A 14,779-nucleotide genomic window follows, 5' to 3' on the forward strand; every position below is an offset into this window, starting at 1 on the left:
GTTTAATTAGTGGTAACATCTGTTTTGCAACTTCATTAGAGGCGAAACACAACATCACAAACATTAAGTAAGAGCACCTCCTGACTACACAAACAGCTGTTCTGTTTTCTTGTGCATAAACCTTCATGAAACGTCTAACATAAGTAGGTATGTAAAATTGTAAAGCTTGAATTTATTGCCCGATGAAAAGACGCCATGATAACCGACGCAGAAAACTAGACAATGGAATTCAACCTTTATTATCCACTTCTCAAAGCTAAAAAAATTAAGAATAATTGGCCTAATCAGAAAAGTACAGGATAAAACCAAGAATCAATACTGTAAAATATAAACTTGCAAAAATAATGCGTTCTCTAATGATATTGAGACATAGATAAATATTATTCAACTTGTTGAAGTCATAGTCTATGATGACGAATGCTCCGTAAAAACTCCAGCGACGTATTAATCCTATAAAATTTCCTGTTTGCCACTGCGTATGGAATTCTAAGCGCCATTCTTATTCAACTTGTGATCTATTTGCGAATCGCTAATGCGTTAGTCAGACACAGCGAATGAGGGGGTTCTCCAAGGGTCTATTTTTGGACCAACATGTGTTGCGCTGTGTAATCATGTATGAAGTTTCTGTAGTGCAGAGTATATTAAGAGTGAACAATAATATCTCATTTAGTAATTTTAACAGTTATGTCATTACACTTATGATGCCGTTAGTTTACTCTTCCAATGATGCAAAAGGTTTGTGTTAAATCAAATATTTAAAGCAAATTGTCGTTAGTAACTAGACTATGATAAAGCTGCTCGTTAATAAATTTGCAAATCTTAATATTCAACGAAAAAAATCGTAAAATGTTTTCTTTACAAATACAGTTCTTTATTGAAAGGACTACTAAAAATTTATACGTACTTACGCCAAATAGTAAGTAGTTACCCAACAATACCCACTAATTTCAATTGTAGGCTTTCACGATTTGCAAATTGAGGAGTTTGAATTATTTATGTTAGCATAACTAAACATCTCTAATACCTCCTTGACGAGTCGAAGCTGATCGTTGTGAAAACAGACGCAAAGTGCGCAAATATCCGCGTGTAATACGAAACGAATCCCGCGCATCATTATGATAATGTTGACGCAAGGTAATGAATGGGCAAACACTCGGCGACAAAAAAGTGGCTATTTTCGTCACTTTTGTATTAAACGGTATGTACAACAATAAAATGTTTGTACTGCTTTCTAATCTTTCTGATAATGTTCCAAAACCTTGTCCATTTAGATCAAAATTCTTCAGATCAAATTTTAATGTCACTAGGATACATTTTACGAAAAGCTCTCAAAGATTTATTGCGTTTAATACTTATGTTTTTATGACGGTACTCGGCTTTGCTCAGGGGTTACCTAATATGAAATTGTATGGTAGGTATGTAGTTAGAATAAAAGAATAAACTTTAAAATACACATAAATGTAGATTCAATAAAATTAATTTTCTCAATTCTATGAATTTACGATCGATTACTCCAGTTTGAAAATTACGCCATAATTTAACGGCAGACTGTACTAAGTATTCCACAGGCGCGCGGGCGCATCGTTACACGTAGGTGCGTCAGAGAGAAAGCAATTGATCTTCAATTTTCTTCAATCTCCATTTTTAAACCTTGTTATATCATGCGCATGGCTACCTACTTATACCTTATTTGAAACATTTATTTTGTCATTGATCTTGTTTTGCTTATTTACTTACGAGGTTCTGAGAAATCGTATCATTTTCGTCAAATCAAATCAAATCAAATCAAAATCATTTATTGCATAATGTAGGTACATATTATAGGTCACATAAAAAAATATATTGTTCAGCTACATCATACCATATCGGCATGCAACAGAATCAATTTTTCGTGATTCAAGAAATTATACAAAAGAATTAAATTAAATGTCATGTGACGCGCCCTGCGACGCANATCTTTATCTTGAACGCGCTAATCTCCGGAACTACTGGTCCGATTTGAAAAATTCTTTCAGTGTTAGATAGCCCATTTATCGAGGAAGGCTATAGGCTATACAACATCACGCTACCATCAATAGGAGCAGAGCAATAATGAAAAATGTTGCTAAAACGGGTTTTCACGCGTACGAAGTCGCGGCACAGCTAATTTATTACAGACTTTTTGAGAGTACTAAACACTGCAAATAAAAATGCGCATTCTCTTACAAGATCGACAGCTTCGTGTTAATGTTATTCGGCTTTATGTTAGACAAATTTGCAGCTTCTATTGGCGCCGCCTATGTAATCAACTCACCTTATGTGTGGTATGCCGATGCCCCCTTGGAGCATCTTATACACTCTGCTCTCATAGAGAAGCTGTGGGTGCCGCGCCTTTATGGACTCAACCTTGACTGCTACCTCCTACGACAAACAAAACACACTTTCAATACAAAATACATAAACAACTTCTACTAGTACTAGATAGATATGTCAATACATTGAGTTTATTAATTTCTACGAGTGGATTTCATTTTTCCTGAGACCTACGCCATGAACCCTGAACCAGAAGACCCTGTCGCGAGCGACAGCGACGCTCATCCATCCCTGACGTCGAAAGATAGAATACACTTACACCCGTATTCACAAACATTACTATGAGGTCTCACAGTGCGCGTGGATGTACAGGGTGACACACGAACCAGTAACAGAGCTCTATTCTCTAAGCTGTGCGTTCGATTTGCTGCTGCACTTAAGCAAGCATCGTTTGTGAATACGGGCGTCAATAGTACATCACACAAGACAAAGAAAACAAAAGATGCGGCTCAATTTAGGCGGTCTTATAGCTATAAAGGGATCTCTTCCAGACAACAAAAGTACTGTAATTAGTTCAATTTTACACATTTAGTATGAAATAATTAAAAATGACAGTGAAATTCTAGACTAAATGGGCAATAAGTCAAGTTACACTTTCTGTTTGTTAATTTGGCTTTTTTTAATTAACTTGATAAAGTTAGATGAGATTTGATATCATGTTGCTGACCTTTATATTTTTATGGAGAACCCAGAAATAAATATGGATTCCCCATATACCTACACAGAAAATAATTATTACATAAATTCATGCATTTATGGTTTAAGTAAACACATGATGAGGATAATAACATACAACATGGTTGGTAGTTTGGTACCTATAATAAAATTAATTATAGGCCTATTTACTGCAAAAAATAATCATAATATTTATATCTAATTAGAGTATTAAATTTAATAGTACCTATCTACTACAAGTTCATATTTTAACTGGTGAACTGATTACGTTTTGGTATTGTATTGAGAAGTGGACATAGAAAAACTGTTGTAAAAACTCCCATACAAAGGGTGATAGAAATACTATTTTGACATACCAAGATTTTGATGATGAACAAAAACTAGTTTTGTACCTAATACGAGGTGTGGCTATTAAATAACGAGACTGACGCTGCTACAGGAGTAGTGCGCATACGCCAAACGCCAGCAACCAACAACTGTTATCCTGAAGCCTTCTCTTTCGAATGAAGTGCCTCTCGCTTCTGTAAACAAATCAGTATAGCCGTAGCTTTCGTTCGCATCAGAGTTGTTTTTTTGTTTCGCCGGAAAAATGTTAAGTGTAGTACAGTAGAGCAACGAATTTTTGCGAAATTTCATATGAAACTTGGAATAACCACTACTGAAACTTAAAATTTATTGAAAGAAGTGTATGGCAATGAATGTCTATCGCGTTTACGTGTTTTTGAGTGGTTTAAGCGTTTTCAAAACGACCGAGAAGACGTTCAAGATGATTTACGCCCGGGTCGCCCTTCCACGTCGAAAATATCGAAAAAATCGGTAATCTAATACGATCTGACCGTCGGTTAAGTATTCGTGCGATTGCTAAAACTGTACGAATTGATAAAGAATCCGTACGGCAAATATTACATAACAATTTTACACATGCAAAAAATGAGTGCAAAAATGGTGCCTAAAATTCTCACGTTTGAACAACAAGAAGCTCGCAAAAATGTTTGTATTGGCACTTTGAATGCCTTATTCGCCGGATCTAGCGCCGTGCGAATTCTATCTGTTTCCTTAGGTGTAATCTGCATTAAAAGGAACAAGATTTGAGTCTGTTGAAGCTGTGCAAGAGAAAGCGGCACGCGTCCTGAAGGAGCTGACAGAAGAAGACTTCCAGCACTGTTTCGAACAATGGAAGATTCGCATGGAGCGTTGTAGGGATAGAGGAAGGGTGTATATTGATGGTGATAATATGTAAAAAAGTATGAAATCAAAATAAAATGTTTTACAGCGTCAGTCTCGTTATTTAATAGCCACACCTCGTACAACAGTCTATTCCACTTTGATCACCTGGATTTAATCACCCAGGTGACTTGACCCAGCGACTTTGGTGTCCTTTGATCACCCATGGATAATTTTACCCATGGGTGATCAAAGGACACTTGGTGATTTCACCAAGGTGATCAAAGTGGACTTCTTATCCATAGGTGATCAAAGGACACCAAAGTGTCACCTGGATCCAGGTGATCATAGTGGAATAAACCAATACATGATGTGCCTTTATCTGTACATTACAGTATTTTATTGCACCTAAAGAATATGGAAGAACCTTCAGTCAAACTGTGGCTGTGGAGGCCTCCAAAATACAATACATCATTATTGCAATTTGCACTTGTTTTTACAATAAAAGATGGTCTCAATAACAAAATTACACTTGTACTATCTGTTCCTAATTTAGAAGGTCACTATTTTGAATTGAAATAAATCCTATGATATAAATAAACCAACCTAAATGAATGCTTCGGGTTAAGGGTGTTTTAGACTTTGCTCTGCAGTAAACAGAAGAACATGTTGCGAGAATTCATCAATATCAATATTTTATGGCACAAATTTAATTATGATTATCTTATCAGCTAGCCAAATACTCAAAAGTAAATAATATAAATATAACAGGAATGAAATAAATAAAATTACAATTATTTACTTGAGATCTATCTAAATAATCTAATATCTAGGGTAAGTGCGTTAGTTTTCGTCCAATTATCGGAGTTGCCAACTTTGTGATGCGAAATGTATATCTTAAAATACCCTTACTCATATGTATCATATGTCATTTTAGTCCTTATATAGTCTACTTTACATTAATATTATATGACAATAAGTAAATACCACGGGTTTTTTTATAAAAAATATTTTATGCAAAAGAGGCGATTTCACTAGTTTTCGTCCAAAAAAATCAGTTTTCGTCCTAGTATACGCTAGTTTTCGACCACTGTGTAGAAAAAAGGGTGCAGTTGAATTATTAACTTAAAACCAATTCTAAAATACAATAACTATGGATTGTGGTATATCATTTGAAAGGTAATTTTGTTAGCTTTCAAATGATATCAAAAAGATTTAAATAAGTTTCTTACCTAAATTTAGGAAAATATTTCAATAGGTCGAAGGATAAATGGACGAAAACTAATCTACAGGAATAGCTAATTTTGGTTTTCGTCCACCACAGTGCTTGCTCATGACGTCATGGACGAAAACACAACAACGTTTAAAGCTGTTTTTTGTTTTCGTCCACATCTTTTTAACGGTTTTTATGGGTTTATCACTGTTAAAAAGTGGACGTAAACTAAAATGTTTGTTGTAATAGCAATAAAGATCATATTGGAAGAAAAAACATTGTATTTTGTAGGTCCATTGAAGTAAAATGATTATTAAAAATATTAACTAGGTGTCAGGGTTTCCGTCCACGTGGACGAAAACCAAAATCTTGCAAAATTGTTATGCTTGTATTAGTCCACTTAATTATCTAAGATTTCTATACAAAAACTTTAATAAACCCTTAAAATAGTGTTTATTATGCTAATAATTAGACATACGTGCCAAAAACATTACGTAAAGTAGCTAAAACAGTAATTAAACATATAATGAAAGTTCCCTACCGGCACGTTTTTTTTCTAACTTGACGACGTTTTCCATTCACCTGTGTGCAGCAGCAACTTCCGTAGATTTTTTTGGAGTTATTACTTGTCAAATTACATTTTCATGCAGGCAGAACTGTTACTTAGATATTATAGATTGTAACAATTCCAAACTTGCACGGAAAGTTAGGTTCGTATTCTAATTTTCCGTATTTGTTTGTGGCAAGTCGGTCAAATGGACGAAAACAGGAGCTGGACGGAAAACCGGCGCAATTACCCTATCTAGAAAATCTTTAAAAACTGATTTCAACAAATAAACATTAATGTTTTAGTTGCCACAGTAACAATTTATAACAATGCATGTAAGTAGGTCACCATCAGTATTATAAGCAAGTGAAAAGGATAATGATATGTGGTCAAGAAATGTTTTTTCTCGGTTGAGCAATCAAATTGTTGGTGGTTTTTGATAGAACAGCAGGCAGTTTGAAACGCAAATTTGTCTCATCTTACAAGCAAACTGCAACTAGTCAAATATCATACTGTTAGGCTATATTTCTGATAAATTGAAGATTTGTATCTATTCATTACTATTTATGTAACAATGAGTATGTTAGAGAAAACAGATACACTGTGATACATTGTATGTGTACAGCAATCTGTATCACAACTGCTATTATTGATTAAAGCTTTCTGACGAGCCTACCCCAGATTCACTGTTAACATATATGTTAACATATATGTATATATACATACCTAGACTGGCACCAGGTGAATATTGATATAACATGTAACTACAATAGTTATGTACTTGTATAGGTATTTACTAACATGAATTTCAATAGAATCAAGCATCACACAATAACAATGTTATACCTAAAGATTGCAGACAACAAAATACATGAGAAAATGAAAATAAAAGACACGATTTGTATGACAAAGGATTCCTTTCACACAGGTCGATTCATGGCTGCTCATAATACTGAAGCCCCAATTACGTAAAAGGGCCAGACCGAAGGCCTATGCCATAAATGAGTCATAAAACGGATTAACTGTATTGTATACTCGGAAATAATACCAAGTATACGCCCAGACCGCCATCTTCAAGAACAAAATTCCCGAAATAAATTGACAAGACATCGTAATGTAAGAAAGAGCATCGATTGGAAAATAGTTTTTGAGCATGTATTTACCTCTCCATCGTTGATATTTATCGCTAAAAAGATATCTCCAAAGCTTCCACCGCCGATTTTGCGTACAACGTTGTATTTTTCACTTATGATTACATGTTTCCTGGCCAACAACATGCGTTCGAAGGTAGCCATTTTCTTTTTCCTTTCCTTCATACATCACTCGCAGTCACAAAATTATAAATCGCCCATTGCATAGAGCGAATCTAACACAAACTAATAAAATTTAACGTTTATTACTTTTTAAAAACACAATAAAACGTAGAATCACTACGAAAATCCACTGAAAATCATTCTATTGCGAAGTCTAAAAAGATGTCGTCAGCCTATTTTACGTGACGTCACAATGGCAGTGTTGCCAGATTTGGACTGAAATATTCTACCATGGTTGAACCAAAAAGAAACTACTATCGATTTTAAATTAATAAAAAAATACGTACTGTAGCAAAAACATCGGTGAATTAGTGTTATTGAATAAAAATTTCAGCAATCTTTATTAAATATTGTAAAACACGAAAATAACCGTCCAGTGTATTACTATTTTAAGATTAAACCACTGAACCAATTTCAATTATTTTGGTAAACAAAGGGGGGAGAGCCAGACAGAACTCAGTGAAAACAAAGGATACTAGTTTTATCCCGGTTTTTGTTTTTCTTTGGCAGACCAAAATAATTCACGGTGGGCGAAGCCTGCAAAGGCTGCTAGGTAAACAAAAATAATAACAGCTACGTATTCGTTGTTTACCATAGTCGTTTGTTTACATAAAAATTCGGCTTAAGATTATTAGAAGTACACTCAAGGCATAAATGAAAGAAGATAAATTAAAATAGAAAAATGTATAACACAAAACAGATACGCATTACAATAAATACTTGTATGAAAAGGAATCTTGCGGGTGTTACGCATGCGGGACAATCCTGCGTACGTGATGAATTCGCACGATATTAAAAACGCCCTTGGACAAAAATTTGCTGAAAATGTAATACACTCAACATCTAATAAATCGCACCTTCCTTTTCTTCTGACACAATCATGGTGCCCAACAATATTGGTGTTATTTGAAAGCACATTAAATAAACTTAAAGAAAGACACATTTTTTTTTTAATTATCAGGTACCATAATGTGACTTGAAAAAAGGCCTCACTTGGGGCTCATTTCTGGGACCAATTTTTGTGGTTATAAAACCAAACGTGTCCTCTTTAACAGATGGGTAGCGATTAATCCCAATTTAACAGTTTAATAGCCATAAAATAAAAATTGAGTCAACTACCTGTCGCTTTAATAAGAGACTCTGGATCCTTTTAAAGACATATTTTTGGAGCCTTTCCTTTAATGAAATGAAGTTTAGAAGTAGGCTTTCATATGGTACCAATATTGGTGGGAAGTGGGGATGCATAAGTTTAATAAGTGCTTGTCGCGAAAGGTGTAATTTATTTGACGCCGAGTGTTTTTTAAAATAATAAATGCGATGCGCTCTACGATATAAATAGTTTTTAAACTAGGCAATTATGAAGATTGTAATATAACATAAAATACCTAAACGTTACAAATACAATGTTGTTGACACAATATTTTGAAGACGTTATTTCCAGGTTCGCGTTATGTAAGACGATGCAGCTAGGCAAAAATTAGACTCATGGTCACAACAGCAGTTTTTCTAATTCAACAAGATATTGTAACAAATAAGCTTTTATGTTAGGTAAAATATTGACTCGTGTAAGTTTATTTCTCTTGTTTTTATGCGAGAATCAAAACTTTTTCTAATATTTACACCATATTTTAATCATGAAGGGACTAAGTACCTATTACAAAAGTTATTAAAAAGCTTAGGAAAACATAATAATATCTACTCAAGAAAAGTAATGAAAGAGAATGTTGATGTTGAGTACGATGAGATGACAATTGTGGGAAAAATCTCGATTCTTTTTTGTATCGAAGATGCACCTAACAATTTCACTTGTATTGATGTGAAATTTATTTTAAAAAACTACAAAAAAAATCAATCAAAACTTAAAATATAAAATAAATAATGCTAAGTGAGAAAATTGTAGTGAGTGATATTTGAGTCCTTACATTTATTTTAATTGCAATCAAAGAGATAAAGATAAGGCAATTCTAGTGATAAAGTTTTAGTTGATAAACAGGTAGTTAATTATGTATTACTTTTACATTTTTAGTAATTATGATACATTATGCGTAACAGAAAAATAATGCATAAATAATTAACACTATTTTTAATGCCAAAAAATCCCTTGAGTCAAGTTGAATGTCTATTGTTGTCTCTACCCTGCTTGACCAGAACATTACAGGACAATGTATGTGCATCATGCGTATAAAGAACCACACAACAGTGAACAAATAAAATAGATTCTATACAGTATGTAGGTACATAATTATGTACAACACTATGAAGTTTGATGTGAAAATATAATTGTTGTTATTTTAAACAATATTTACATTAAATTATGTTATGATAACATACTATAATTTGCATATTTTCTCCAAGATGTCCTTTAAATGTGCAAATCTGTTTATCATGTTTAATCAATGAATCACAAAATGGTGCAATCTTTCCAAAATGTAGACAGATAAAACTTATCTATCTTATTATTGATTGGCCACAATTACAGAAACTTTCTTATAATATCATCCACCACACAGGCATGCACTAGATTATATCTAAGGCATGCACAGTAGATAGTACCATGCTCTTTTATGGATTCTATTGACCTAGAAATTATGTTATGGAGATAGTCGATGCAGTCGTATTGTTTTTTAGATGTACGTCATAGCAATAATCAGCAATCCCCCCCACCCCGCGCGGAAATACGCGCGAGACGAGACATTTCGTACGGCCTTACGTCGTTTCGATATAATACGGAACAACTATGTTAAAAATATGCTTTACCTCGCCGTTACCTATGTTGATCGCCAAATATATATCCCCGAAGGACCCGCCTCCGATTTTTTTCATCACCTTGTACTTTCCGGTAAATATTATTTCCTTCCGCGTATTCATGAAGGTGGAAGCCATGGTTGCGGTTTATAATTTGTCCACACACGTCAAGAATTTATCGGTAAAACACAAGATATTACGCGCACTTTGGATTGAAAACAACTATAATAATTGTCGTCTACATTTTACGAGACCGACTGAATGGACGACGTAAAACGTTCTGAAATTTGACATAATGTATAAAACGTCAATGTAAAAATATTTACGCTAGTTTACTCAAAGTCTGTTTAAGATTAAAAAAAAAAAGATAAGATAAGCAACGATCCGAAACGACAATTAAAATGATAAAAATATAGCATTTTTATCAAAATAGTTACAAAACATTTTCTTTCTGTAAAAATCAATAATAGCGACAAATTAGAAAATGTGCAGTTTTGGATTTCTGAACGAGACCTCTTCAGGGTTGCCAGTTAAAAGCATATTCTACTAAATGTTAGAAATCGCTAACATCACTGGAACTGCAGAAGTTAAAAGTTTAGAAATGGTATCTAAACAAGAAATTCAAATTCTGCATAACATTTTACATATCAAAGCCATATTAAGTAATGTAAACTGTAATAGATATTTTATAAAATGAACAAAATAACTGAAGGTTAGTTTATACAGTAGAATCTCGATTATCCGGACTTAGATTATCCGGATATCCGATTATCCGGACTCATTCTTCATGGTTTCTAATTACCGATTCAGGATCTGGACCCATAAAAACCGAAGGCGCCGCCACCGTAACATGGTACGGACGTCTTTTTGGTTCATTGTTAAAAGAAATGGATGACCAATGGTCTAAAATTTAGATTTTTAGACTAAAATGATGTATTGAAAACCCTTTCTATTGAAAAAAGTTAATTATTGTTTGATTTTACTTTGAAATCGATTATCCGGATTTTCGATTATCCGGACCACCACTGGTTTTAATTGATCCGGATAATCGGGATTCTACTGTACTGTAAATGTTGAAAAATAATAAAGAAAATAGTAATTATTTAATTGATAAAGTTATAAAACTTGCTATACAACTCCCTCAATTTATTTAACTATTTAAACTTTAAGGTATTGTCTATACAATACCTTCAAGTTTACGTAAATACATTAATAACTATGTACCTATGTTCTAAACTTCTACAACACATACTTATTTTATAAGGTGACCGGAAGAAACATAAAACTGCTGATAGAGAGATATCAGACACCTACATTACACAGCTATAATTGTATAATTGGACCCATTTATGCAAACAAGAACCAACCCACAGCAGGGTGGTTTCGAGAAAATGAGACTTTTGTAAAAAGAGTGCGCAAAATGCATACATAATATATAAATGAATGATTACTTGTTAATCTTATGTGGGATACTGCAGCCTATCTAGGAATATCAGATTTATAAATTTTGTAAAGTTAAAGTTAAAGTAAATCGTTAAAAACCGGTTGGTTCTTTCTTGCAAAAACATATTTTGTTGCTTAGTTCCTTCTTGCAAAATGGATGTAAGATTTCATTGTTGTGATATATCTAAAATTAAAAGTCATTCTATATAAAATATAGATTTTAATGCCTTTTATTAGATAGTGAATTGGAATCACGAACCCTTCAAACTAAAATCACTATTATTATCGTCTTCTACCTCAAAATCGATAGGCCCGGTAATACTGTCGATATGGTCTTCTATGTTGCTGCTTTTCAGGGTTTTGTAGAAATTGTGTGTGTCGTTTTGAAACCCAAGAGCTAGATTGACCCGACACTATACCAAAGATATCCCGGACGTCAGCCTGTACGAGATTAGAATGGCTCTCAAACAGCTGAAAAATAACAAGGCACCGAGTGATTATGGAATCACGGCTGAGCTTCTGAAAGCAGAGGACGCCGGTACTAAAGATTCTTCAGAAGCTGTTTGATTCTGTCATCCTTGAGCAAAAAAACGCCTACGGCATGGCACAGTAATGTGGTGATACTCTTCTTCAAAAAAGGCGACAAAACCTTGTTGAAGAATTATAGACCCATCTCACTTCTGAGCCATGTCTACAAGCTGTTTTCGAGAGTCATCGAGAATCGTCTCATTCATGAGCTGTCAACGTCGTTATTTCGTTTTGAAGAACAGGCTAAGGTCATAGATCATACTATTCATACTGCTTCGTTTCATCTTTTTCGAGTAGAGTTTTTCAATGCATAAATTTATTCATCAAATTTTGTTATTATTAAGACATTTTTTATGATAAAGGTACAAACGCAACGATAAGAACGGATTTTTTATTTTTAAATAGCTTAATTTTAACACTATCAAGAACTATGCTACATGGTTCCTTCAAGACTAACCTGATTTCCACTAAGCAAACAATCTTTGGTTCTGTTTAGTTATAAAAATTTTGTAACAATTTTTGCTAAATGGAACCAACCAACATTGGTTCTAGTTTGCATAATTAGTTTAAATAAGTGCTTAGGGACCATGCTGTATAGTTCTTTATAGTTTTTAAAAGTTGGCCAAAGCGGGTTGGTTCCGCAAGTGACAGTGCTGTATCTCTGTTGTTAGTCGTTAAAAATGTACCATAATTTTTTTGAAGATAGAATGCGTTATTTGAGCGCCATCTATGTACTTAACTCAATTTCACTCAAACTGTGGGTTGGTTCCTGTTTGCATAAATGGGTCCAATTATTATTCATTCAAGCCATCATTTTACATGTAACATGATCTTTTTGTGGCTTTAAAAGTTCTGTGGTTTACTGGTAGCTCAATATCAATGACTGTAGCTACCACACTGGTAGATATCAAACAAATAACTGGACGGAACAATATTTATTTAATTATACTATTGACATTATTATGATATCAGCACTTTATTATCAAGCACTCAAAACAAAGAATAACCTGAATCACACAACCACAAAATGATTATGACTTATAATGGTGATGTTTCAATGTTTGGCTACAAACATTTGGAAAGGCCATCTAATTTTAGGTGCAGATTAGTAAAAGGAAACAGTTTTCATTCATCAACAAACAGCCTGACCTTATTTGTAGGTCAAAACATGTGATTACATTTACGAAAACGACTTTCTAAAGAGTACGAAACTAGGCGCATTGTTATCAAATCGGAGTGCATTATAGAATGCACCTCAATACCTATGTAGGTTAACATTTGGCCGTCCTCACTGAGAGTGATCCGTCACCGAGTTTCACAATAGCCAACCCACAAGGTATTTTCAGAACAGGTAACTCGGCCAGGTCAACACTACCACATGATCAACAAGTTTGTTATCCACTTACCTCGCCGTTTGACACGTTTATTCCCAAATAGATATCACCAAAGGAACCACCACCAATTCTTCGAATGATCCTGTATTTTCCAGTGATCAACAACTCTCTTTTGAATGCTAACATCTGCTGGAACGACGTCATTGTAAAAGGTTTCACGTAAAAGAAACTAAAATGACAAAATTTTGTAACAAATTCACACAAAATACTCAAATAAACACTAAAAACAAGTTCTGACACGCTAACATTCCATTTATTTGTAGATTTGTGGCTGGCTTTTTCTGAAAGAAAAATGAATGAAATGAAGATTTGACGTATTACTTTGACCAACTAGAACTGATTGTTAGTAATTATTTGTAGAAAGATTTGGCGCTAGTGTATTACGGAGCAGTGGTAGGTGTAAGCGAGACACAAAGCTAGTTTACAAATTTTGCCGTAGTTTACATAATTTGGTCGCATTATATTTTTATATTACATTACGTTCGGAAATCGGTAGAATGCTGCTGAAACACCTAAAGTTTAATAAATGCAAGTAAATCTTTTCTATAATAACATAATTATGTAATTATTGGTGTATTAAAATTAATCAAAAAAATATGATAATATTTATTCAACACAGAAAAGAAACAGTTTTGAGTTGGCCAAGTTAGTCGTGGTTGCTCTAATAATTTCATAAAGAACTGGTCTTTAACATTATCTGAATAGGGGTGAGGCCTGCTGAGCCAGAGCCAACGATCTTTGAATGCAGTTCTCTTTATTTTCAAAAATAAAGGAATGTTTACTTTGATTACTTAAATATTTCTATCGACAGGAGTACTTTCACATCAGGCGTCATTACGATTATTCCATCCTGTATATTACGTATTCCTAAGCGTCTGGCCTAGCTTACTTTTTGAAAGTTTCATGGTTCTGCATTTCATGGCCATTTATGTCTTCATTACCCCAAAAAGTATTATGAAATGAGAAATTACTATCATTTTCATTAAAATCCATTCAGCAGTTTTGCGTGAAAAAGTAACTAACATCATCATCAGATAGACTAGGGAAAAAAATATCCCTCGAGTTCGAACTTTAACCAATGTGGTGGGCCGTGGGCCTCTCTTTTTAGCTTTATTTTATATTATTTTATAAAAAGCTACATTGTGCAATATGCATGTGCTAATATGTTAGCAGGAGCTTGCAGGTGCTGATCTGAAAGCCTAGTGTTGATTCTGATGAAAGGGCGTTAAATTAATAAAATGCGATTTATTAAAATTACATATTTATTGTAAGTAATTTATAAAAAAAAGTCAAAATAAAGTGTACACTGTAGTCTATACAGACAAATTCATGTAATTTAACAATAAATAAAAAAACACCAAAAATACACTGATTCCTTTACGTAAATTCGTTAATAAAAATAAAA

The 14,779-nt window shown here is 33.7% G+C and overlaps 1 protein-coding gene across 3 annotated transcripts; it reads right to left on the reverse strand.

The window, feature by feature from the left end:
• Positions 1 to 2,277: 2,277 nt before the first annotated feature.
• On the reverse strand, positions 2,278 to 13,677 carry LOC114357263 (casein kinase I-like). Of its 3 annotated transcripts, none has more exons than XM_028310789.1 (2): positions 13,387 to 13,677; positions 2,278 to 2,400 (listed from the first exon to the last, which is right to left on the reverse strand). In XM_028310789.1, exons 1-2 carry the CDS (start codon positions 13,516 to 13,518, stop codon positions 2,290 to 2,292), a joined length of 243 nt encoding a protein of 80 aa, XP_028166590.1. In that variant the 5' UTR covers positions 13,519 to 13,677; the 3' UTR covers positions 2,278 to 2,289. The 3 variants fall into 3 exon arrangements, with proteins under 3 accessions (XP_028166590.1, XP_028166591.1, XP_028166587.1); XM_028310790.1 differs by lacking the exon at positions 13,387 to 13,677 and adding an exon at positions 10,022 to 10,304; XM_028310786.1 differs by lacking the exon at positions 13,387 to 13,677 and adding an exon at positions 7,115 to 7,479.
• Between the last annotated feature and the right edge of the window lie 1,102 nt (positions 13,678 to 14,779).

This window comes from Ostrinia furnacalis, unplaced genomic scaffold, assembly GCF_004193835.3.
Source record: "Ostrinia furnacalis isolate ACB-3 unplaced genomic scaffold, ASM419383v2 OfSCF3101, whole genome shotgun sequence".
Classification (NCBI taxonomy): domain Eukaryota; kingdom Metazoa; phylum Arthropoda; class Insecta; order Lepidoptera; family Crambidae; genus Ostrinia; species Ostrinia furnacalis.